Raw genomic sequence first — 26,867 nt, 5'->3', positions numbered from 1 at the left:
AATATGCATATATATTGTATAACTGTCCTATTATTTTCATGTTTCCTCCTTATTCCACCTAATTAATGAAGCACATGTTCTGAAACATGTTAAACCACAGGCAGTTTTCCAATATAGCAAAACTGATAAGATACACTTGATCTGTTTCACCTTTTCAAAAAAAGAAAAAAAAAACATAAAAACTAAAAATAAGCACCCAAATAAATCTTTGAATAGTTATATCAGTAAAATGGCTTTTTCATTGGTAAGGTGTAATTTAAAAAACACACAGAGCTTCTTACAGGAAAACATTTAAATGCATGTAAACCTGGTTCTAAATCTACAATAGTGTGCACCATGGACAAAAACAAGTTGCCAAATGTACATTAGATTTTATTTTTCTGAATAGCTGATTTCTGCATCTGGTACTCCAGAAGTGTAATGGACTTCTCAGAACTGTCAATGTTCCTAATAAGGGTCTCTAGTCTTCTTTTAATTTTCTTTTGGTCCTCGAGTGCACATCCAATAATGATGGACTGGAATTTTTGATCTACTGGTGCTGAAGGAACATCTGAGGTACACGCTCCATACAAAGATACCAACTGTTTCTTGCCATTTTCCATGTCATCCATGACTTTCTTCAGAATGTCATCAATCATATTGGTGGCTTTTTCCAGGGATGAAGCTTGCTGGGGGTTTCTGATGGTTTCAACACAGACCTCTACAGTCACTGTACGACCCATCAGCCTCTCTGCTGTTAAAGTTAGTTCTTCTCTTTCTCCTATACAGTGAAACCAACAATAAATGAAAATCTCAGTGCAAATAAAATGCCTTTATTCCAACAATGTATTCTCCAAAAATATCATCAAAGTTAATCTCAAGCCAACACATTTCAATGAGCTTCCATCAGTATTGCTAACTTTCCATAATTTACGACTGTTCTTAAAAATGCATATTTTAAAAAAAAAATAAGATTTTTGACTTACTGTGAAATTTAATTTTAAGGACACAGGATAAGCAATTCAGGTACATAGGGTTATGCTACTGGAGTTTGGACTTTAGGAGTGTGGACACTGGCAAACAAAGGTGTAAGGGCAGCTTAGTATGACCCCTCCCATCATGCTCCAGTTTTGTAGAAAAGCAATAGTATGAGTGGATCAAAGGAACAGAGGGGAAGGACCCGTGTCTCTTAATTAATCTACTCAAAGAAAAGGATTTGACAGTAAGTCAAAAAATCAATCTTCTTAATCATACATTACCCACTTCAATACCCAGCCAATTCTGACATTTTTCACATACATGTAAAATCTGCATTTTTTTGCTTGAAATTTACTTACAACCCTCAAACAATATATATTTTCTGAAAGCAAAGTCCGTGCAGGATAGTTTACAATTTTTTACATAGCACAATCGCTGCGCAATATTTGCGCAGCGATTTATCAAACGCTAACTTTAAGGAAAAATACACGTTAATGAATTTTAAAGCACACGAACACAATGTAATACACAATAGGTACAACAAATGGTAAAATATAAAAGATGATGTCATGCAAAGTAAATAGATATCCAGCATGTCATGCTTTATATTTGCGTACACCCTTGGAACAACAATAAACTACAGTACCTAAAAAAATCTCCATAGGCAAATTTTTAAAAAACTTAACAGGTTACCAGTTTGGAGTTACACAGGAGGTCTGGTGCTAGAATTATTGCTCTCACTCTGACGTTTGTGACAATACCTCATATGTGTGGTGCAATCATCATTTACATATGTGTGTGGGACCTTCATGAATGTTCACATTTCCACAGGAGAAAACAGCGCTTTTATTTATTTTTTTCCTTTTTATTTTATTATTTAAAAGTATTTTTTGCACTGTCGCTTTAATTTTTGGTTTTTTGATTGAACTTTATTGCTTTAACAAGGGAGGAACAACTTCCCTTGTAAAAGCATGGGTTGTGACAGGTCCTCTTTATGGAGAGAACTAAGATCTTTTAGACCAGTTTGATTGGCTGCTTTACAAGTTGTTACTGGCTTAGAAACAAACAAATTAAAACCAAAAATGACTAAATCCTCATCACTTCCGGTTTCTGACGTCACAGAAGAGGAAAAGGAACTTCCGTTCTTTCCACACTTCAGTTCATCCGATGCAACAGGTCACCTACGAATGGCAGTTCACAGTGACAGCTTACTGGCGGGAGAACTCAGGTGGGTTCAGACTGATTTCTGAACATGCATGAGCTCATCCCTACTGTACAGTGTAAAGTCGCATGTCTTGTGTACAGCTAGCTGCCAGTAAAAATAAATGGCAAGCCTAAATACACAGTAGCAGCATGCATATATTGACACACATCCCCATGTAAGTTTACAGGGTGGAACGTCCTGAACACAGTCTGCATTATTGGCATACACCCTGTTCCCATCTGTCCCTGTATGTAAATATCACTGGGATGCTTGTAAATATGTATACAGCTTCTGTGTATTCCAGCCTGGCATTACTTTCTATAGGATGCTGGCAGCTCGCTGTATCTGTGACTTGCTGGCAACCAAATACACTTTTGCTGTATGGTTTAGAGCACCTGTTTGCATGAGCTCCTAACTACCCTTTTCAAATTCTATGCACATTACTTGTAAATCCCACCAAAATGAATACATGGTACCCTGTTCTCTAAAGTGGGCAGCCCTATAAGGTGTGTAGGGGTGGAGACAAGGAATGGTTCTAGGACATGGGTAGGGGGTGGAGACAAGTGTGACCTAAGGAGGGGGGGGGGGGTCTTGCACCATTTCTCTGAGAAAAAAAAGCCCTGCATAGTAGTGTCCAAAAGCAGTCCAACTGAGTGGTGGGAAATACAACAAACAAATGCCAACAGGCCTACGTGAACAACAAGTTAGGAAAAGGGGTTCAATAGAGCTCACAGAGCCTTCTGAAGAACCTTACGACTGAATCTGCCATTGAATGAGGCCTAAACATCAACCTGGTAAGACCTGACAAACATTTGAACAGGTGGCAGTCCTGCAAATCTGAGAAACAAACACTTGATGGTGAAAAGTCCATGAAGCATTTACTCATTTAGTGGAGTATGTTTTGAAAGGGAAAGGTGGAACTTTGTCCTCAAAAGAGATGTTTGGGTTAAAAAAAAAAAAAAAAAAAGCATACTCACCCCTGCTGATTGCTCAGTTCTACCCTCCGATCTGAGCAGAGAGCTGTCACTGTCAGTCACCGGCTCTCTGCTCTGCCCCTCTCCTCCATTGCTCACTGGAGCCCTGGGCTGAGCAGGGGGCAGAAGGGGCTGGCTCAGTCTCCCAGTGGATTATTGAGAGGCTGATCCAGCTGCTGGTCCAGGTTTCTTGGTGGAGATCCAGCGCCTGGACCAGCTAAATTATGTCAACCGACAGCGGACTTTAGCCCGCCGTTAGCTGAAAAAGGGTCACAGGAGTGCAGAACGAACTAGCTTTGGCCATACTTCTCCTTTAAAGCTGTAAGCTAGAGTGATTAACTGCCAAGGCTAAGCAAAGGCTTTCACCAAGGACAGAAAGGCAAATAGACTTTTAAAAAAGAATCACTAGGTCCAAGATTTGAGCTTTAACTTTACTAAAGGCCAAATAATGATCCTGACCAAAATGGAGAAAAGGCAGAATATGTCCCATATATTATGAGAAGCTGTGAGAAATATGCTTTATAAGTGCAATGGTAGACTTTACGAGAAGTTGATTTCCTAGCTTCCTTCCTGTTCAAGAACTAGGAAACTGCAAGAGGGAAATCTTAGGACTTGGGCTTCAACAGCCAGGCTTTTGAAGCTAGCAGCCAAGAAAAAGGTTGAAAAACAAGTCCTTGGGACAGAAGATCCAAATGATCTGGAAGGGTCCATGGGAGAGTCTGTTAGGAGTATGACTAGGTCTCAATACCTCATCTGCCTGGGCCTATTCCAAGCAAAGAGAATCAATAGACTGCCCTCAGTCTTGATCCTGCAAAGCAGCAGAGGAGGCTGTTTCAAAAGAGGAAAGACATATATCAGGTCTGAACTGAACCAATGAAGTCACTAGAGCAGTTAAGTCTAGAGGATCCCTGGACCTGGAGGCAGTGCCATCTTAAGAGCATTAAAGGGCCCCGGGGCAATGCAGTGCACTGGGGCCCTGCCTACACAATCACCCATGAGAAAAAATGCAAATTATGGATAAGGCTATATTTATTGCTACAGCAGTGCCAGGCTAATGACAGCTTCCAAGTTTGGCGGCTGGGTCCTGTGAACACAGACACGGATGGGAGTCGGACTCAACTGTCCTGTGTGTGCCTGTTTCCGTGGAGGCGGACAGGCATTCCTGCAGTTGTGGGCTCCCCCTCCATGGCCCAAGTAGCCTGACAGCAGCGCATGGCCGACAGGCGCTTGCCACCTGCTAAGTTGGGCGGCGGGATGCACACAGGAATCAGGACTAATGCTTGGCTGGGGGTGGGCCGCTGGGCAGGTGGGGCCCCTGGGCAACAGCCCAGCGTGCCCATTCAGTAAGATGGCCCTGCCTGGAGGCAAACTCACTCAGCTTGTTGTTGAACCTGGAGGCCAGGAGGTCCACATGCCTGAGACTTGGAAGCCTGGGAGAAGCAAATGTAATTCTTCTCTCCCAGACCTCTATTGCTGGGGCATTAGGGTACTCTTTCCCTCTGTAACATCCACAGTAGAGTTGGGCCACCAGCATGAGCTCTAGCTGTTAGTGGACAGGGGGATTCATAAGGACTGATCCAGGGTCTCAAGATATATCCTTGGACCGGACACCTAAGACCTGATAGATTGACATGACAGCATTGGCAGATTGCAGGGAAGGGCCTGCAAGGAAATATAAGGCCTTGGAAAAGAGCTCTTAGCCTTTTATCCACAGGATCTTTAAACACCAGAATATCCTCTAGAGGGAAATTCAAAATCTTGTTAAGACATGAAATGGGCAGATTCTCTATGGGGATGGCACACATTTTAGTAAACCCCTCCACAACAGGATTTTGCTGGGCAAAGTGCTTGGGAGGAGTAAAACATTTTTTTTATGGATTAGGTCAGTCACTACATTAAAAGGTAACAATAATGAGCATACAGGAAAGATTGTAACGTGCTGCTGGATTTTAAAAAAAACACAGATTTGTAACCTTAGCTATAGCTGGCAAAGTTTGTTCCAGACCTAGGTACATGTGCACTGCTTTAATAAAGACCAAAACTAATTTTGGAGTTATATGAGCAGGTTGAGACTCCTCATATTCAAACAAGGAAAGGGTATGTTCCTCTATATCATCAGCTGACTGTGCAGAAGCAACTGCAGTTATAGGGAAATTTGAGGTGGACCTGCATTCTGAGTCAGCTAACATGGCTGCAATATTCCCCATTAATTAATACATAATAGCAGAGATTTCCTTGCTGGATAATACAGAGGAGGGAATCACTCCTAAAGGAGATAAAGAGGATTCTGAGAAGTGTTGCAGGAGACAGTGGTCCATGCTATCCATGGTAAGTCCTTTAGGAGGTACACTACAAGCCCGCCATAACTGATGGTGGTTTGCAAGTTGGCAAGGCCTGCAGGAGCGCTACTCTTGCGCCTATTATATGCCATAATAAGTATGCAAGTGATGGATTTCCTACAAGGGGTACTCACAGAACTCTGCAGGAGCGGGAGAGTTATTGCCAGGAGTGACCTTGTCTTTATAAAACAGAAGGGAGCCCAAGAAAATGTTCTGGGGGATTGTGGTGTGGCTGAAGAGATGGTAGGAAAACCAAGAAGGTCCACTCATGCACAGTAAGACAGCCTAAAGGAAGTCTGTACAGACTCAGTACGGACACACAGGCAGGAACCAGTGGACATGTCACATGCCCCATCCATAAGTCTTCCAGACCAGGGTTTCACCAGACACCCTGAACCTGTAAAACTCTCTGCAGCTTACATAAATGTAGCACCCTTGTCCTAAACAGGGTAAATAATAAATTTAGCTGTGCTGGGTGGTAGCTAGCCTGGCTAATTTGTAGTCTTTGTGATCATTGGATTTTCCTCCTAAGCCTGGTTTAGCTGTGGTTTCTCCCTTTTGTCAATAGGTGGTACTGTTACCTTTGACATTAGTGTGATGAATTACACACATGAATTATGAGTCTAGATTATGAATATGTATACTTTTCTCAGCCAATCATACTGGTCGCTAAGCAGGCTGGGAGAAGTTATTTATTTGGAGGAAGTCAGGTGATCTTTGCATTTCCACCCAGGCTACGGCCTGGTGGGTGTGTGAGGAACAGTTGCTGCTGGGTAGGCCTGAAGCCTGAGGCATAGCCATGTGCTCAGACTTTGCAGGGGAGAGCTAGCTTACTACCTGGAAGTGTGAACGAAGTTGTGTGAAGGAAAGGATGGAGACCTGAGATGAAGTACCAGAGGTTACACTGCCATGGATGGGGAATCCATGGAGAGCCGGGGAAAGCGCCAAGATGGAATCATCCACGGAGTTCCTGCACCTTCCTTGAGCTGAATATTGTTGCTATGTGAGACAGCTAATATACAGATTGCTGGTTCCAGCTTAGAGGCTCTTTTTATGTACTGCTGTCTACCTTTTCGTCAAAGGAGTCTGCCGATCTGCAAGTCTGCTCCTGTTTTTGACTAAGGGTGTCCTGTGCCCTACTCCTCTCTCCCACATTTTTCCTGTTGTGAGAAATAAACCTCTTTGTTCAAGCATAAAAGTGACTGGTGCCCATCTTTCTACCTTGTACACCACCCACCATGCCTAGTAACCTGCACCCTGAGGAGGAATGTCGGCCCTCCCTGTCTCTGGGGGTCCCCATCAGGCTTCTGGAGTTTGGGGGGGGGGGGTCGGGCGCTACATACACATAAAGGAGAGTACCTCAGCAGAGCCACGGGCCCTCAAAATACAAACAAGTCACCAATGTCAGCTCCTATGTTTCTGTACTCACAGGTTTTCCTCCATCTATGGCCAATTGTTTTGCATTTGTTTTTGCTGTGAAATAAAGAGAACAACTTACCATCACTGATGTTCCTCATATCCTGACTGTTCTGAATACTGTGGATGATTTCTATGAGAGATTCTTTCTCCAGCTCAAGGGCTGATGCTGAATCACGCAGGGTTTGGACTCTAGGGAGGGAAAAAGTTCAAGCATTTTAAAATAAAAGGCTTCATCATTTGTTCTATTTTTATATGTCTATGACACATGGCTTATTGGTACAGAAACTGCACAGAGCCACTTGTTGAAGAGGAATGAGAAGATTTGCAGACTGCCATTGCTGACCTCTTCTTATAAATATACCAATTGCCTGGCTGTCAAGCTAAAACGATAGATTTTATACTTTGAGTCTCTGTTTTGGAACAAGCATCCACATCTTCCCTATGACTTAAAGGAGTATTAAACCCCAAAAAAAGCAGCTTATTATTTCGTAGATTTCTATCTTTCTTCTATTTTCATCTGGTGATCCAGCCAGTAAGTCTGTTGTTTTTCAAAACAGCAAGCTATCAAGCAGAATGTATCAGTTACAGAAATGAGACAAACTAAATAACAATATCAGGAGTGTTTACAATGATCAGCTTTTATTTTTTTAATGTAAGATCTTTATCCCAAAAGGATAATAAAAAATGTTTGCTGTAACTGCTTATAAAGTATTAGCTGGAGTCTGGCTTCAATTTGTTAGTGTATTTAAATCTGCTAGTACATCTAACACTCCCCTCCCTCCAGGCTGACAATTCTGCTGTTCAAAGGTGCTCCCTGTGCCCATTCATCTAGAGTGGGGGAACTGTAATACAGGGGGTGTGTTACTAGCCAGATCACCAGGTGAAATCAGAGGGAAAAAAGAAAATAAAACGGATGCAGCAATCATATCTAATGATTGGTAAGCTGTAATATATTACCTTTTTAGTTTTGGGTTTAATACCGCTGCATGTTTGTTTTGGATCAGTGACCCGGAAAGTATTAAAGCCAGAGACAGGCAGGCAACTAGTATTTTTAGAGATACATGAGGTGCATTTACAGCAACTGTATTTCTTTAATAACAGGTTTCCTTTAGGAATTAAAAATGTTTACATATTCACAAAAAAAAATAAAAATTCTATGCATAGCAAAAAAATGTATTTTATGTTTAAGTGGGAAAGAACTAGAACCATTGGCCAGTTTATATTTCTGGGGTATGGGTGCTGGATCTTTGGTTGCTTTAAGTCCCCTATTAAAGCGGTGGTAAAGTCTGCTTGGTGATTTTTACCTACAGGTAAGCCTATAATAAGGCTTACCAGTAGGCAAAATGCACCATGCAGCATTTAGGAGATATTAAACCTGGATGCAGCCAGTGACGTCACCTACGTATGCACTCTGAAGATCCGGCATACCGTGTCCGAGCTTTAGACCTTCGTGCCGGAGCAATATCATACAGCCGGAGCCTGTAAACCCAGAAGAAAGACTGGGGAAGATGGAAGCCCTTTCAGTGGTGACAGCATGCTGCTGGAGGGCTTCGTTCTAATGCGATTCATACTAGCACATTATGCAATTGCCCTACAGGTGTTTTTTTTTTTAATGTAGCACTGCCCCCTAGGGAGTTGCTGAGTGTGATTCTCCTGGGTTACCCATAGTAACAGTCTGTAAAACGTATCACTTTATGACTTGGCTCAGACCATGAACAGTCCAGGGGATTTGTTTTTTTGTGTTTTATTTTAGAACTTGGATGGGAGAAGGGATGAGTGGGATACTCCAACTTGAACTATGCAGAATTTCCGAGGACAACTGACTGTAGTGTGTGCGGCAAGGCCACTGCTTCACCTTGCCACTGAAGTGAAGTAGAAGATATGTTCCTGAATTAGCAGATATGTTCCTGAATGAATTCCTCTTCAGGGTCCTAACCTGGCACCCACTTTCTCACTTCCCATGCATGCTAGCCCTTGTCCACTGACTCTCCACTGGAGTGGTCCCTTTACTGGGCAGACCCCTGGCAAGCTTCCTGGTACTCACGGGCACTGTTTTTCCCTGGTTTGCTCTGCCTTCAGCTCCACTCGTCAGTATCCTGGACCTCCTGGCTCAGCATCACACACTTGGTCCACTAGGCCGACTGCCCGTGACCACCCTATCCGCTGACAGGAAGAGAGACAGCCGCCACCCTCCTCCCGAGACCCGGCCTCCTGCCCAAAGATGCCCTGTCACATGTGCCCTTGGCTTTTATAGCCAATCCCAGGATGCACCACTCTCTGTGCCAACCCACTGGGACAGCTACAGTGGAGGGTTTCCTCCACTGTCCAACAGGCTCACCTATTGGATAGAGTGGGGACACTCCCTCAGACCAGATAAATCACACATGGACACATGCAAAAGGCAAAACTAACAATCAGGCTCCCCTGATAAGCCAGAGCAAAAACAATGATTTTACCTTGCACCTACCTAGGAGGGTGCTACATTTAAACTGCCATTGTTTACTACCGCTTTAAGAAAAAATGAAGCATGGTGCTCTGACTAAAGCCACTCACACATACCAGTGGGCCTCAGGGAGCACCCCTCACAGAATCCAAGATGTCTAGGACCACTTTTTTTTATCATTAAAAACCTTGGATGCTTTGGTGCTCTCATTGGATTGTATGTGGATTCTCATCTCTGGGTTCTTTCCCTGTTCCTGTCCCCGATTTGTGGAGTGTTGCTGAACCAGAGCCAGTGTGCTCAATGACAATCTCAGGGACTCTTAGGGCTCTTTCACACGGCCGATCCGATCAGATCCGCCTGTCAGTTTTTTAGGCAGATCTGATCGGATCCTCCATGCAGCTCTATGGGGCAGCTGGTGTCAGCGGAGACACCTCCGCTGACACCCGCTGCCATCCGCATCCGATCCTGTGCGTGAAATGTGGACGGATGGAAACCCTATTCTTCCATCCGTTCAGTAATCGGAGCGGATCGGATCTGATGAGAGCGGACAGGCGGTCCGCTCTCATCCGATCCCCCATAGAGGACAGCGGGGGCTGAGACACCTCCCTCTCTGCTCTGCAAGCGGAGACCAGGCTGTCATCAGCCGGCTCAGCGGGGATCGCGGATCGATCCCCGCTGAGCAACAGGGATCCGCCTACGGAGGCGGACCGTGTGAAAGAGCCCTTAGAAAATCGGAATCAAGCATTCTGTTTGTTGTGTTTCTTGGGCAGGTATAAATGAGAAGTTTGTCAACAACTGGTAGGTGGTTCTGCTAAAGGGAAGAACATCAGCTTCTGAAGCCAAAGGCAAAGGAAAGGGGTCAACAATTTTGAGGGGTGTACGAAACTTTTCACATGACTGTATTTGTGTGTGGATCATTATATTTGCAGGTGAAAGCCACATAGCTGTTGCACACTACAAGAGCAGTTGCTTCAGAGCTTATTAAATGAGCAGAAGCTATGCTGACTTTCATCATTCAATCAGGTGCAAGCAAAAATGCATTTTTTTTTTCAATTTTCCTTCCTCTTGATTGGTTATTCTTTGCAAAGCGAAGACTTATCTCATTTACTAAGCTCTGGAGCAACTGCACAGTCTATTTGCCATTAGTAAATCAACCCCATTATCCACTTGAAACAGTGCACATTAAAGAGGTTGTAAACCCATATTACTTTTTTTTTTTAAACCTGTAAGAGAAACACATAATGAGCTAGTATGCATCGCATACTAGCTCATTATGAAATACTTACCTTAAAACGAGCCCCCGCCGTGCTGCCCGCTCACCTGTATGTCCAGTCGCCCGTCTTCCGGGATCACGGCATCCGGCCATCTGATTGGCCGGAGCCGTGGTGACGTCACTCCCGCGCACGCGCGCGGGAGCCGACAGTCACGGCACCAGCGGCCGTTCCTTCAGAGCGCATGCGCCAGTGACGTCACTGGCTGCATGTAAGGTAAATATCTCCTAAACGGTGCATGTTTAGGAGATATTTACAGTACCTATAGGTAAGCCTTATCATAGGCTTACCTATAGGTAAAAGTGTCAGAGGAGGGTTTACTTCCTCTTTAAGCCACAAGTGGACAGTCTGGTATTAGCCCGTGCACCATGGGCAGTTGTGGGGCTGGAAGCAGGGATGGTGCTACCACTAGGCAAATTAGAAAGCCACCTAGGACACCGGCTACTGGTTTCCCTACTCTCCCTCTCCGTCTCCTGCCACAGCCTGTGCAGCCGCTCTGGACCGATCACTGAGTATAGGCGCCAGCCAAGTGGCAGTACTGAAGACCCGAACCAAGGTCTTCTTAACTACTTCAGCTCTGGAAGGTTTTACCCCCTTAATGACCAGGCCATTATTTCTGATTCGGCACTGCGTTACTTTAATGAAAAATTGCTCAGTCGTGCGACGCTGTACCCAAATACAATTGATGTCCTTTCTTTCCCACAAATAGAGCTTTCTTTTGGTAGTATTTGATCACCTCTGCGGTTTTTAAATTTTGTGCTATAAACAAAAAAAGAGCGTCAATTTTGAAAAAAAAACACCAATATTTTTTACTTTCTGCTATAAAACATTCCCAATATAAAAATTAAAAAAATCTATTTTTTTTATCAGTTTAGGCCAAATTGTATTCTGCTACATATTTTTGGTAAAAAAAAATCCAAAGAAGCGTATTTTTAAATGGTTTGCGCAAAAGTTATAGTGTTTACAAACTATGAGATAGATTTTTTGACTTTTTATTTATTTTTTTGTTATTATTAGTAATGGCGGCGATCAGCGATTTTTAGTGGGACTGCGACTTTGCGGCGGACAGATCGGACTCCTAACTGACATTTTTTACACTTTTTGAGGACCAGTGACATTAATACAGTAATCAGTTCTAAATAATATTTACTGTTACTGTATAAATGACACTGGTAGGGAAGGGGCTAACACTGGGGGTGATCAAGGGGTTAAATGTATGCCTGTTTGTGCTTACTGACTGTGGGGGGGGGGGGTGGCTCTGTGACAGTCACAGAGAGATTGGGGCAGAGAGATTGGGGTTTCAGCTTAGCTGAAACTCATGATCTCTCTCTGTCTGTGTGACAGAAGATCCGCCTGATTTGTTTACATAAGCCGGCAGGTCTTCTGTCAGTTTCCCCGAAGATTGTGGGAGGCCAGCGGCAATCGCCGACGCTCCTCCCGCTGTGTCTAGACCGCATCTACATAATCATGTAGATCTACGTGATTATGTGCAGCCGAGCCGCCCTGCTGCCGTAAATCTGCGTGGGGAGGTCGGCAAGTGGTTAAAGTCTCCTGACAGAACAGAGACGGCCCGTGGCTCTATGATCAGTGACAGACAGGTCACAGTGATCATCCCTCCCATGATCCATGCCATCCCACTGAGACCAGTACAGCCAGCCAGCTCTTCTCTGCCTTTCTCCCCTCCCCTTTGTCCAGTGTCAGAGCAGAGCCACGTGACAATCCGATCATCAGTAGAGAGCGCTCGGGGTCGGTGACTGGTGGTGTGGTAACAGCTGAAGGATTCTGGACTGGAGACACCATCGAGGCAGGGTTTTTGCCTGAGAGACAGAATCATTGGAGGCAGAAGAGCAGAGCCCCAGTGGAGAGTGAAGAACACCGTGACATTCTATAACTGACTGTATAATGTTAGACTTATCTGACCTCAGACTCCTCAAATGTGTGATATCATTCCCATCCTCCTCCTCCCCCCTCCTCTCCTTCTTCTCCCCCTCCCCCCCTGCTTTCCTCTCTTCTCCTTCCCCTCACCTCCCCCTCTACTCCCCCCCTCCTCTCCCCCCTCCTTTCCCCTCTGCTCCTCCTCTCTCCTCCTCCTCTCTCCTCCTCCTCTCTCCTCCTCCTCCTCTCCCCTCCTCCTCTCCCCCTTCCTCCTTCCTCTCCTCTCCCCCTTCCTTCTGAAAAAACGCTGTTGGCTTCTAGGAGAGTTAAAACAAATGTCCTGTGTGCATGTACATGCATACATGTAAATGTGTACATGAGCTTCGTCCAGCCTGTAACAAGTTAGGTGGACACAGTGAACTCTGGATCCTGGTTGTAATTGCTATGCAATCACATGATTACAATGTCAACAAAGCTGTTACGAATTAATTTTGTAGTGACTGGCCCACAGCTATCACATGGCACTTGGGCCGATCACCGCACTCTGTACCATGTGATTTTTCTGTAGCCAATCACAGATCATAGTAATCACAGCTGTTATAAATGTAACCCATTCTTGGCAGTTCAAAACATTGCTGTTACAATGACCATCATTGTAACAGTGATCAATATGTTGTGTAAAAAAAAAAAAGAAAAAATCCCTGATTACCATCATCCCCACAGTGTTACTATAGTGACACCGAACTACTCTGATGAGCATATGTAAAAAAATGTTAAAAAAAAGAAAATAATGCATTAAAAAAAATGACCATAATATTACCATAATAATCGTGGATACACAGCTCTATTAATATTTAAAAACAAGGGGCAATGGTATAGCAGATGTATCTCTTTCTTTCTATTTTCAGTAAGAAATGGAACTCCTTTAGGGTCCTTTCACACAGGCTATCTGCCCCGCGGACTCTGTTTTACTCAGCGGGGATCAATCTGCCGATCCCCGCTGGGCAGGCGGATGACAGGTCCCTCTCCGCTTACTTTGCAGAGACAGACCTGTCAGATCCCCGCTCTCTTCTATGGGAGATCGGATGATAATGGACCGCCTGCCTGTTTTTATCTGATTTTATCCGATCCGATCCTTCAAACCGTCCATCCATCTGGATGTCACGGACAGGATTGGATCGGAGAGCAGCTAGTGTCAGCGGAGATGTCACCCTGAAAAACTGACAGGCGGACCTGATCGGAAAGCCTGTGTGAAAGGGGTCCGTATAAAGATCTAGATTTCTTTGTTGGCAGATACCGCCTCCTTTTTTGATTGCAGAAAGTATTTACAAATAAAAATATGCCTGATTGTAGGTATTATTTTGTTTTTATTAATATTTGTTATTATACAATAGTAGTGGTAATGATCTGTCAGGGGGCTTCTCTCTTTTTTAACCACTTACGGACTGCCCGCCACAGTTTTACTTTGCTACTTTGACGTTAAAAACTGGGGTTATGGCAGCAGATGGCAGCCATAACCCTGGTATTTTTCTACTGGGCAGGCGGTCCTCTTTCTCATAAAAGTGGTCCCAGCAGTGGATTCGCCGTGGGATTACTTTTATGAGAGGCGGGAGAGGTGCCCCGGCCTCCCGCCGCTTCCCAGTCTTTTCCTCCTCTTTGCCGGAGCTGTGGGTAGCAGGGAAAACCATCCGGTCCTCTCCCCTTCTAGGCAGGAAGTCAAGTGAGGGCAAGCTGTCCCCACCTGACTCTATGCCCTTGGAGGACCAGGTTGACACCATACGCCTCCCAACGGCCTTAAAGGGCACAGCACATTTTGTTTCACGATGAAAAAAATTACTTTTTTTTTTTGCTTTTTAGTGTAGATGTGAGATCTGAGGTCTTTTTGACCCCAGATCTCACATTAAAGAGAACCTGTTCTGCTTATTTCTATTACAAGGGATGTTTACATTCCTTGTAATAGGAATAAAAAAAAAAAAAAGATTTTTAGAGGGACAATGTAAAAATAAAAAATAAAAGGTAAAATAAATATGAAAAATAAAAAATGTAAAACGCCCTGTCCCTCTGAAACTCGCGTGCAGAAGCGAACGCATACGCAAGTTGCACTAGACCTCCCCTGTACCTCTAAACTGGTAACCTGTAGAAATGTTTATCAAAGTGTCGCCTATGGACAAAAAATTTGGCTAACTTTACTATTTCCTTTTTTTACATGCAGTGATATCTATTTTTTCCCAAAAAATTGCTTTTGTAAGACCGGTGCGGAAATACCACATGCCAAAAAATATTGCAACAACCACCATTTATATATATATATATATATTGTCTGGGGGTCATTTTCTAGCAAAAAAATACTGATTTTAACTTGTAAAAAACAAAGGTTCAGAAATAGGCCTGGTCCTTAGGTGGTTAATCCCCCATTTTCTCAACTCCCCTTCTCAGTTTTTTCTTTTTTCTTCGTTTATCTAATATTTTATACACCCCCCCCCCCCCCCCCCGTCTATGCAGCATAATGAAATCGATAATCACTGTTGTAGTTGCAACAGAAATGATCTTGTGTTATTAGGTGACCCTGTATTAGGATTTACTATTTGTAAAAGATTACACTACAGCTGTGTAATTTTTTTCTTTTTCTTTTATAAATTAAATAAGATAAAAACAAAACAAAAATATATTTTAAAAAATTTTTCCAAGATTATTTTCAGTGCTTTTTTTTTTTATATATATAGTGAAAAAAAAAAAAAAAAAAAAAGGGGGTGATCCAATACCACCAAGAGAAAGCTCTATTATGTGAAAAAATAAATGTTATATATTTTAGTTTCATACAGTATTGCATTACAATGCAATTGCCAGTTAAAGAAGCAGAGTGCTAAATAGCCTGGTCTTGAAGGGGCTAAAACATTATGTAACTCAGAAAGTTAAACAGATAGGGAAAGAAGATGGCTATAGACTGGGAGGGGAAAAAGTCACAGAGGTGAGAATGATCTTTAAACTGTAGAACAGTGATTTTGAAAACGGAGGTCCACATTTAGTCCATTATCTTATCTGTCAAATAGAATTATTATTCTTAGTTAAAAAGTTTTCCTTTCCTGAGTAGTTTTGAAGTTCCCTTTAACCACTTAAGCCCCGGAAGATTTTACCCCCTTCCTGACCAGGGGGTATTTTGCGATTCGGCACTGCGTGAATTTACGGACAATTGCGCGGTCGTGCGACGCTGTACCTAAACGAATTTGACGTCCTTTTTTTCCCACAAACAGAGCTTTCTTTTGGCGGTATTTGATCACCTGTGCGATTTTTTGATCATGTGCTATAAACAAAAAAAGAGAGTCAATTTTGCAAAAATAACAATATTTTTAGCATTTTATTATATGAAATTCCCCCCAAAAAAATGTAAAAATCAAAATTTTTTAACATTTTCGGCCAATTTGTTTTATGCTACATATGTTTGGTAAAAAAAAAATTGCAAAAAGCGTATTTTGATTGGTTTGCGCAAAAGTTATCGTGTTTACTAACAAAGGGAAATATTTTTGTCATTTTTGTTGTTTTTTTTTAACGCGTAATGGCGGCGATCTGCGATTTTTTTTTGCGGTACTGCGACATTGCGGCGGACAGATCGGACCCTTGACTGACATTTTTGACACTTTTGGGGTTACCAGTGACATTTCTACAGTAATCAGTGCTATACATATGCACTGTTACTGTAAAATTACACTGGCAGTGAAGGGGTTAACTTTATTTGAGAGGGAGGGGTGGTGTGTGTCCCTAGGGGCGTGATTCTAACTGTGATTGGCTGTGGCTTGAGCTGTGGAAACAGTGATCAACGGTCCTACATAGTAGAACCGTATGATCACAGTTTCTACACAGGGAGAATGACAGGCGGCTTGTTTACATCAGCCGCCTACCTTTCTCCCTCTGCACCGACGGTCGCCGAGTGACCGGCGGACATCGGGTCCGCCGGTCACACGTGCGGGGGGGGGGGGGGGGTCCGTGACCGCGTGGGAGCGCGCCTGCTCCCCAGAGCCTCACAGGCTAGTGACGTATATATATATATGTCACTTTGCCTGTGAGGGGCTGACCGCCCCAGTATATGTACTTGCGGCGGTCGGCAAGTGGTTAAGAACCAAAACATTCATGTCTTCCAAATGGGCTATTCAAGCACACATGTCAACTTACTGTACACCACATTATCCATCAGGGATGACAAGCTGCACAACTCAATATACAGGAAACCCACTGATAGATGCAACCATCTCTACAGTTCTGGCTTCCATCCCCAACACACTAATGGGGCTATCATACACAACCAGGCCATCAGATACCACCAAATATGCTCTGACCAAAATAAAGTAGCATGGATCGTACTCAATTTTCTGCAGTCTCTGGAAACTCCCAGCTAAATAAAAACTGATACATTTCTCTGCGGGCTTCATAAGTGCCTGTCACAGCTCCATCGGCTCTATTAACCAGAAGATAATAAAAGTAGGGGTAAGGGATTTCAGCTAATAGAGGAGCCACAGCACAAGGGAAACACCCTTCTGACTGTAACTAATGTCCCTTGTCCTGATTTTTTTTTTTTTTTTTAACAAACCTGGGCTTTAATAACATTGTAGAAAGAGCACACAATACAGAATATTCATGAAAGTCATCTTAGATAATGCAAGTGCCGTGATTGCAGCAGCATATCCTGTTCAATGGATTTCCATTTAAAAATGGCACATCTCAGATGAATCCTACTCCTCTGAGTACTAGTACATAGGGAACATTTCCTGGACAGCATAACTGATCAATGCCAAACTCAATTTCTTGTCTGGAATCGCTCTTTAATTTTTCATGTGCATTAGTAGTCATAATCAGTTGAGTAATTAATAGATTAGAAAAACAAAGCTCTGCTGCAATCAGTATAAATATCAGAAAATGCAAATAAATGAATACATGAGATTGCAAAGGGTATGAAAAAGTGCAAACAAGGGGAATGAATAATGTAGGTGTTTGCGTAACTGCTATCTGCCATCGTTATCAAGCAACTAGTACATGGATGAAAGTTTATAAGGCAGAAGTAAGGCTCGGTTTCCACTAGTGCGACTTGCGGTGCGACTTGACACATGTCAAGTCACACAGCAAGTCAAAACCCATTGTTTTCAATGGGGCCCGTTTCCACTGCCGCGGCTTCAGTTGCGGCGACTTCAAAAGTAGATCGTGCACTACTTTTGAGCGCGACTTCCCTCTATATATGAGGGAAAAGTCTAACTGAAGCCGCAGTTTACTTTCGCTACGAAGTCGTGCTAGAAGTAGCACGACTTTGTAGCCGCACTAGTGGAAACCGAGCCTAAGGGAATGAGGATTTACATTCAGTCACCAAATGGCCTTTCCTGATAAGCAGGAAACAGCTGGCAGCAGCTCAAGGTCAGTTCAGAAAAGATAAACAGGTTACAGAGCAAACACCTGTCAGCGGACAATGATATGTGCTCCTGTAATGGCTTGTGTTCCCACATTCAGTACCTGAGCTTGTACTATTCAAAGCCAAAATAACAAGCAAAAAAAAAAAATCACATTAAGGGCAGGTTCACACCACCAGGAGTACATTATGGTGTGTATAAAAAGAGCATGTTTTGGTGTCTTGTGTACCAGTGCTGTAATAATATACCACAAAACAATAAATTATGTGACATGTTGCTCTATTCAAACTTCAACTATCAACATTTTCTAAGAAAAAATGTGAAAAAACTACGTTAAGTACTAATAAACCATTGATAGAAATAAGTAAATTGGATACAATAGCAGCACTCACAAGTATCCCCAATACCTCAGTGTATATAAAAAATATTTAAATAAAAAGTATTGCACTATTATAGTCTTTTTTTTTTTTTTTTAGAAAACATTGAATAATAAGTCCATCTATATAACAAGTGTCAGAGAAAAAGTCCATTCATATAGAAAGTGTCAGTGAAAAGATCCATTACTAAATGAAAAATCCACCAATGCTCTTAAAGCGGAGTTCCGGCCACAAAATCGACATAATCAATTTTGTGGCCATCCGCTTGCTTTTTGTCACCTGAAAAGGAAATGGATAGTTACGATTTTTATTTTTTTTTTACTTACCTTGTTATTGTAGAAAAATATACTCACCTTTCTTCCACTTCCTCCCTCGGCGGCCACGGCCCGTGCCTTCACTTCTGGTTTGCAATGATTCTTGGGAGCTAAACGTCATCGCTCCCAGGAATCAATGCCACGGCACCGGCCCTGCTCGTCACTTCCGGTGCGGCACCGCATTCCCTGCTAAACAGCTTCTGGGCATGTCCAGAAGCTGTGGAGGAATGCGGCGCCGCACCGGAAGTGACGAGCGGGGACGGTGCAGGCGCATTGTGGGAGAAGAGGACACGGAAGAGGACGCAGAAAAGGATCGCGCTGGCTCAGCTGCCCACATCCAAGATGTCAGCGCTGGAGAAGAAATTTTCAAGGTAAGTATTTCTTCTTCCAGGTAAGTGCGACCCGGGACAGTACAGAGGCTATCCCTTGTGGAATGTACTAGCCCTGACTGTCCCGGGAGTATTTTTATTGAAAATTTTTTTTCATGGCCGGAACTCCGCTTTAATAACAAAGCATATTACCATAAGTGCTCTGCACTCCTCCACAATGCAGATGCGCTTACCAAATATTTAGACCCGCCAAAGCTAAGGGCAAACACACTAGAATAATGAATCACCACAGCTGATTCAAAATAGCTCCTCTGCCTTTAGGTTTCTGCTTTCATTTAAATAGGGACACTCTTCATTCACACAGATTCTCCTTTCTTTGACGACCAGTACTCAGGGGGAAGGCAAAAGAGTCAAAAAAAGAGTAAAAAAATAAATTTTATTAAAAACACTAAAAATATACTCATAAGCTTCGATGTTAGTTAGTGGCTAGTGCCAATTACAGCATCGGCTTAAAGGAGAAGTACAGTCAACGCTAGTTTATGGATCAGAGAAGTGCAGTACATTCTGCACTCCTGTGACATGTTTTCAGCAGACAGTGGGCTGAAGCTGGCTGATGTCACACAGCCGGTCCAGGCTGGGAAAAGATCGCGACCATATGGTCAGGATGCACCCACATGCCTGGACCAGCACCAGGCTCAGCCTCTCAGTGAGTCGTTGAGAGGCTGAGCCAGCCACTCCCTCCACAGCTCAGCGCTCCAGTGAACAGTAGTAGAGCAGACAGTAGTGACTGACAGTCACCAGCTCTCTGCTCGAGGATCACAGAGAACCGAGCAAACAGCGGTGTTTGATTGCTCAGTTCTTAAAGCCAGCAGGGTGCTGCATACACCTTCTTAAAAAATAAAATAAAATAAAATTCATATACTTCTCTTTTCAGTTAATGCCAGTATCTAAATGGCACAAGTTCAAGCTGTTTCAAAGTCAATTACAGGTAAGACTTTTTATAATCTTTCCTTTTGAATAATGTCAGATTTATTACTTTACTACCTCTTTATTACAGAAATCCCCTGTACAGAGGTAAAGTTTCATGCTGGATTCCTGTACAGATCTGGAAAGAAGAAATACATAAAACACACCAAGATAATTCCACCTGTACATCAAAAAAATTAAAGATCACTATCCAACACCCTTCCCTTTCTTCCAGTTCCAGATGCATCTATCTGCTGTGACACTAATCTTCTACCACCCACTTCTGCCTGGGCATCAATCCATACACTTTTTCCAACAAACGTTTTTCTTTATTGAGAATAAGTATAAAAAGTGGTACAAGCGAGAGTACAAAATCGTACAAAGGTGAATACCAAAAACATAAAACATATATGAAGTGGGAAAAATAAACTTTTCAACATATAGTCGCAATTCAGACTAAACAGACATCCCAAATATTGGGTGGGGGAAGAACAGGAACCAAACTGAAGGGGAGACCACAGTGTATCAACAGTCCGACATGACACAACATTAAGATCTGTAAAGGTATGTAGAAAGAGCCCCTAATTACAAGTCTCTGGTGTCTGAAACCATCTGTCCCAGATTTTATTAAACTTGGCAGGGCAGCCCCTATGGGCGTAGACTCGATTTTTGTAAGGTAAGGTGGCATTTACGCCTCTCAGCCAGTCACTGAACAGGGGAGGGCTATCATGCATCCAATGCCTAGCAATTAACTTCCTGGCAGCAAATAGTGTAATCCATACACTTTTAAATTCTATGCACAGCCCCAGAGGTTGTGTAGTAGCATAATGCTGACAATGGCTAACGCTCATTGATCAGTACTGTCACGTCACAGTGTTGACCAATGAGGGTTTCCTGGCACGACGCTCACTGGTCAGCACTGTCATGTATCTGTGCTGACAAATGACAGCTATCCATTGCTGCCATTTTGCCACTACACAGTCTCTCAGGCTGTGTACAGAGTTTAAAGGGCATTAGTACATGGGCAGACATGGGCTGTTTAAAAAATATCATCCGAGAGGATAACTGCAGTGAGGATCGGAGGAGTGGGAAGGGTGTTGGGAATTCATCTTTACATTTTTAGGGAAAAGGTGGAATTACCCTTTGAGGAAAAATATACATGATTCTTGTATTTAGACATTATTTGCTTAGCCCAGAATCCATGTGATCACTTCTGAGAATATAAACTATTACTCAGGTAGAAAGAACTATTCTTTACCTCTATAGTACACTGTGTACAAGAGCACTTAGAACTTCTGCTACGTATTTCCAAACTGATCTCACATAGTACTGGCGTGCATTACTATTAAACCGTTGTGGGAGAAATATGTGAGTTATCTTTGCTGAACTTTTCTGGAAATGCTAGTCACCTGACTGTTGCAATAATACAATGGCTTTAGCTTGTTTCAAGTATCTGACTTGGACACTAAGGCCACTAAAATTTTCAGAAGGGGTCAGCAATAGCAGTCCACATATTTCTATAATGGCAGGTGCAATTTAAGGCATCTATTTAGAGCAGGCATTAGGAGGCGCTCAGTGCACTTTAGAAACAAATACCAATACCCTCCTTAAATGCATATAGATTTTTCCCATCACCCTAGCACATGTGAAGGAATTCTATAGATTGGGAGAGGAATTCTATAGATTGGGAGTTATATGCAGCCATTCCTCTTAATTATGTCATAGAAGCCAGTGGCAGAGTTAGGCACATACAAAGCATAGCTTCCGTTGACCCCAATAACGTTAATCCGGGGAGGGCATAGATACACTATATTGTCAAAAGCACTGCGACGCCTGCCTTTACGTGCACATGAACTTGTCCTTGAAAACATGAATAAGCGAGTTTGGGGGTGGAAGAACTTAACTGGCCTGTCCTCAACCCGACAGAACACCGTTGGAATGAATTAGAGCAGAGACTGTGAGCCAGGCCTTTTCGTCCAACATCAGTACCTGACCTAACAAATGCGCTTCTGGAAGAATGGTCAAACATTGCCATAGACACACTCCTAAACCTTGTGGACTGTGTTCCCAGAAGAACTGTTATAGCTGCAAGGGGTGGGCCAACTCAATATTGAACTCTTCGGACTAAGTCTGGGATGCCATTAAAATTCATGTGCGTGTAAAGGCAGGCATCACAATACTTTTGACAATATAGTGTACCTGTTTCTGAGTGTCTTGTTTGGGGGATTAGCTCATTAGCACAATGGCATCAATCTCAGCTTCAATGGGGACAAATAATGAATAATATTTAGGGCTCAGCTATTGGAAACTACAGGTAGATATTTGCTCTGGTTAGAGTTGGGACAGCACTGTCAATAACATTTTCTTTAGGAATGAATTTAACTTCTTACCCCTGTCTGGCCTGATGGTGAACTGGGATAAGTCCCAAATTCTACCAATAGACAATGGTGCACAGACCGTTGCTGACCCTGTCCTATCATTGAGTACCTGGGTATAGTGGTCACTTCCAAGGCCTCTAAGTATTGTTCTCTGAATCTTCTGCCCGTATTGCAAATGGCAAAGTAGTGTATGAAAGCTTGGGAACATCTCCCTCTTTCTCTTATTGGAAATATGAATCTTAATAAGATGAAGCTGCTTCCCTCCTTCCTATATATTCTGCGTCAAGCTCCAGTGTGGATTCAGCAAAAATACTTCAAACAATTTAGCTCAGCAGTTCAGGGTTCTCAGCAGCCCAGATTTAGTCTATCAACTCTACAAAGGCATTGGACCCAAGTGGGACTAGTTTGCCTGAACCTACATGCCTATTACATTGCTGCCCAACCCTCTCATGCCCATAAGTGGCTAGTGAATGATGAGACAAACACTAGAGTGGTATTGGAAGCAGCTTATTTAGGCTCCTATGAAGACCTGAGCAATCTGTTATATAGAGGTATCTCGGCCCCTTACTGCATCACACAGTCCATGAAGACATTTATTAGAGCCTGGTGTTTGAAACTTCCTATGCCTTCCCACCTTAGATCACCTTATATGCTCCTATGGTTAAATCCCACTCTTGCGGAATTTGTTTTGTTTCCTTTCCCGATCCCAATGTTTGGGCCTCTAAAGGCATTAAATACCTTAGTCAAGTCTGTGAAGGAGGTGCTCTTAAAACCTTCGACACTCTGAAAGAGCAATACAATCTCCCTAACTCATGTCTGTTCCGATACCTCTAACTGCGCCACACATTTCAAATGCAATTTTGTAATCAAGCAGTTGCCCTGGCTGCTTCGGGAATCTAGTCTTTACTGTGAGAAGATTCCCTCACAAAACCACTATTAATTTTATATAAGAGCCTACTACCAACTATTCACGAGGGTCTAGATAAATTATTGTCCTGCTGGTGCAGTTAGGCTCCAGAGTTGGATACTGAATACGGGGAGGACATTTGGGAATATCCTATGCAACAACTGGTCTCTACTCGGGATGGGCTAATGCAATTTAAAATTCTTCATAGAATATACTTTACTCCACATAAATTGAATAGGATATTTCCATCACAACCTGTTAAATGTTGTTGTCCGGAAGGCATGGCAACATTTATACATGTCTTCTGGGATCTGCCCTGTTATCCAGTCCTTTTGGGCTGCTGTTTCCAACTGTATAAGTTCTGTAACCTCTATATTTGTACCCTTATCTGTTGATGTTTATATCCTGGGTCTGGTACACCTTTTGGCCAGGTCTAGAGCCAGGAAAACATTGATAGGCTTGCTTCTGTTTTACGCATGTAAGGCCATCCTTTTAAAATGGAAGTCTCCACAGGCACCTAATCTCTGGAAGCGCTAAATTATTGCAGCAATTCCATTATTTAAGTTTACTTATGAAGCGAGGGGTTGCCTAAAAAACAAAGGTCTGGGATATTTGGATAGCCTCTACTGACATGGTCGCATCTAATGATACACCGGATTAATTCAGGGCAGCTGTTATTTTCCTGTTAGAAGTATTGTCATTTCATCTATGATATTTTCCCTTTTTTTTTTCATTACTAAAAATTTCACTGCATATCACAGGGTAATGGTTGCCATGTATTAGGTTGTCATTGTATGTTCTTTTTTATGTTGTTACCTAAGCCTAGGTATGCCCAATAGGCTTTGTTTTGTATTATACTATTGAATTTTTAATAAAGAGAATTTACAAAATACAAAAAAAAAAAAAAAGGATTTAACATGTCTACAATACTTGCTGAGTGTGTTATTTGATTTTAAATCATGGTATGCAGTAGAGAAGCGGATGACAAATTCTCCAGTGTAGGCTTGTCAGATTAACGCCTAGGACTGCAGAAGATCTAAGGTTAGTCCTTTTGCTGCTTAGAAGTAAATAATAATGCTCGGTAAATGATGTGACTCAACAAACTGATTCTGAATTCATGGCCAGGCCAAATGCTGTCACTGTTTTTCCACAGTGCTCTACTTATAAAATGATCATATTTCTATGAACGGGTGGATAATAAATCAACCCAATTCTTCATATCCCCAATTCTTTGGGGATATGAACAAACCTAATATCAAGCAGATGCTTCTCTAGTTATATTTGGATAGAGGTATTTTTTCGTTGTTTATTTAAAGTGAACACATTTTTTTTTTATTATTTTGGGTAGAGAAGGGAATAATCAAACCCCTTGTCAAGTTTTGGTTGCTCTATTTTGACCCCTATCACTAAAACAGAAAGTGATGGGAAATACAAAATGTTTGAGTTTTCCCCAGAACAAAAGGTCAAGGTAAATCTTCCTATGTAGACACCTGTTCTAGTGACAGCTTTCTAGGATTGGAACTCCCCTCACTTTGAGAGATTATTTTCTCACTAGTACAAAAAATGCTCAGGGAACAAGAGGTTGTAGGCAGGTGCAGTTTATTTTCTCCACTGCAGGTTGAGCTCATCCACAGCAGCATTGCAGGTGGAGAAGGAAGTCAAAATAACCTAGTTCTTCTATGATCTCCTCAGTCACAGAGAGGCAGCATCCAATTGGATACTGGCATCCCATGTAACTTTAGTGGCCATTTTTGGTCAGCCAGATTCTATTTATTCTATTTACCCTGGCACACATTTAGTGTGTGGCTGGCTAGAGTAGGGACAGGTTAGCCGTCTGTCAGGGCCATCTATCCTGGAAGCCTCCCCACTTGGATACAGGCCAGCCAGGCTGCATTCTGCCCCTCGAGACAGATGCTGTCAGCACACCTAAGACCTACTGCTATTACTCAATGCTGTTACATCCTGTGAGTGCTCCCAGTCGAGTTGCCTTCTCGCCTGGCTTGTTGTGCTTTACTGAACTTCAATTTCAAAACAGTTTTGTTTTCTGCAACTGGACTCAGAGATTGCTGCCACCACACCACGCACCACCATCAGTATGAATCTCCCCCAGCAGACCCCCTAATACTTACCCAAGTCTGAGTGCGATTCAGAGAGGGGAATGAGAGTGGTTGCTCTCCTGGGTCTCTGCCTCCCCATTGGCTCCTGCTGCTTTAATCACAGCCAATTAGCAGGTGTTGGACCAAGCGGCTTGCTATGGGGGCACTCGGAGAAGAGGAGGGTCCAGGAGCTCTGGTTGGGGGAACCCGATAAGAGCAGGATCAGGGCTTCTCTGTGCAAAACCATTGCACAGAACAGGTAAGTATAACATGTTTTTTAGTTTTTAAAAAACAAAAAGATACCTTGAATAGCACTTGAAATCTACCCAGCAGGAAACAGACAGCAAAAAATGATATGACAAGACATTTAACCCCAGGTCTATCCAAAATTAAAAAATATGTTTTGGCTATACATATACCTGTATATGTAAAAATAATTCTGAAAGCTACAAAACTGAATCTGTGGGTAATCAGCGATTTTCCTGGATGGGCAATATGATAGATGAGCAAATAGCAAGGTTTAAAGCAGACCTTCGCCCTGTCTAAAGGGCATGTTGTGCTCACCTGCCTCCCCCCCCCCCCATCCCTCTGTTACAAATAGATTTTACTACCTTATTTTTGTTACAAAGCAGCACTTAGGTGAGATTCCCCCCCCCCCCCCCCGCCCCTCCTGTGCATGCTGAGATGTGCCACAGGACTTGGGTCCGGAGGGAACCATGCAAGACTGCTACCAGAAAAGTCAGAAACCTTCCCTTTCTTTGTACGTGTGTGGAAGCTCACCTGTGCAGGCACAAGTGTGGACTAGGATCTAAAGCAGGGATCCTCAAACTACGGCCCTCCAGCTGTTGCGGAACTACACATCCCATGAGGCATTGTAAAACTCTGACATTCTCAGTCATGACTGGGCATGATGGGAATTGTAGTTCCTGAACAACTGGAGGGCCATAGTTTGAAGACCCCTGATCTAAAGGATGCATGTGCCATATGAATGGTGCCCGAAATTCTGCTTTTACAGAATTACAAATCCTGTGGCATAGACTGGAGAACAGTTCACATATACAGTATGTATTTCAGCCATAAATTTAGCATTTTTGTCTGGAGTTAAAGCAACACTGTCTTCCCCCAGAGACGTATTAAACTCTGTGTTAGCCTATTCTACCAAATTTTGCTCTGTTGACGCACCACAGCCTCCGTAGGGTTCTTCACCATTCCACCCTTCTGACAGCATCAGATGCCTGCGTCCCCAACTGCAAACTACCCTTGTCACTGCTGTTTTCTGTCAGAGGTTCTTCCATGGAGCGAAAACTGGCAGCACATGCCACTGTAAGGGTGAATTTCATCTTTGCAAGGAAACGTTTTAATTTTTTTTGGGTGGCAGTGATGTTTTAAAGACTGGTACCACGCCTTGGAAATCTGAATTTTTTTTTTTTTGCTTCACTTGTTTACTTTTAAAATCCACCTCCCTTCACCCAAAAAAAAACTGAAGCAGGAAAAAAGGGAAAAGGAGATAATGAAACCTGTCTGCAGAAAAAAAAAAAAGATTTTGTTCTTTGTTATCATGTAGACTGGAAATACTGTACATGAGTCATACATGTAGTATAGATGTGCTAGTAGATAACACAGATAAC

General features: G+C 42.8%; 1 protein-coding gene across 1 annotated transcript in view; it reads right to left on the bottom strand.

The window, feature by feature from the left end:
* Window positions 1–351: 351 nt before the first annotated feature.
* Window positions 352–26,867, bottom strand: part of BAG2 (BAG cochaperone 2) — a 47,093-nt gene continuing 20,577 nt past the window's right edge. The window contains exons 2-3 of the mRNA XM_082252164.1: window positions 6,973–7,082; window positions 352–760 (exon numbers count right to left, since the gene is read on the bottom strand). Coding sequence (XP_082108290.1) covers window positions 366–760; window positions 6,973–7,082 — 505 coding nt within the window. The 3' untranslated portion in view covers window positions 352–365. The remainder of the gene's footprint in view (window positions 761–6,972; window positions 7,083–26,867) is intronic.

The sequence above is a fragment of the Pelophylax lessonae genome, assembly GCF_965119305.1.
Source record: "Pelophylax lessonae genome assembly, chromosome: 3".
Classification (NCBI taxonomy): Eukaryota; Metazoa; Chordata; class Amphibia; order Anura; family Ranidae; genus Pelophylax; species Pelophylax lessonae.
The sequence above is the reverse complement of the archived record's forward strand: the minus strand, read 5'-3'. Positions and strand labels throughout refer to the sequence as shown.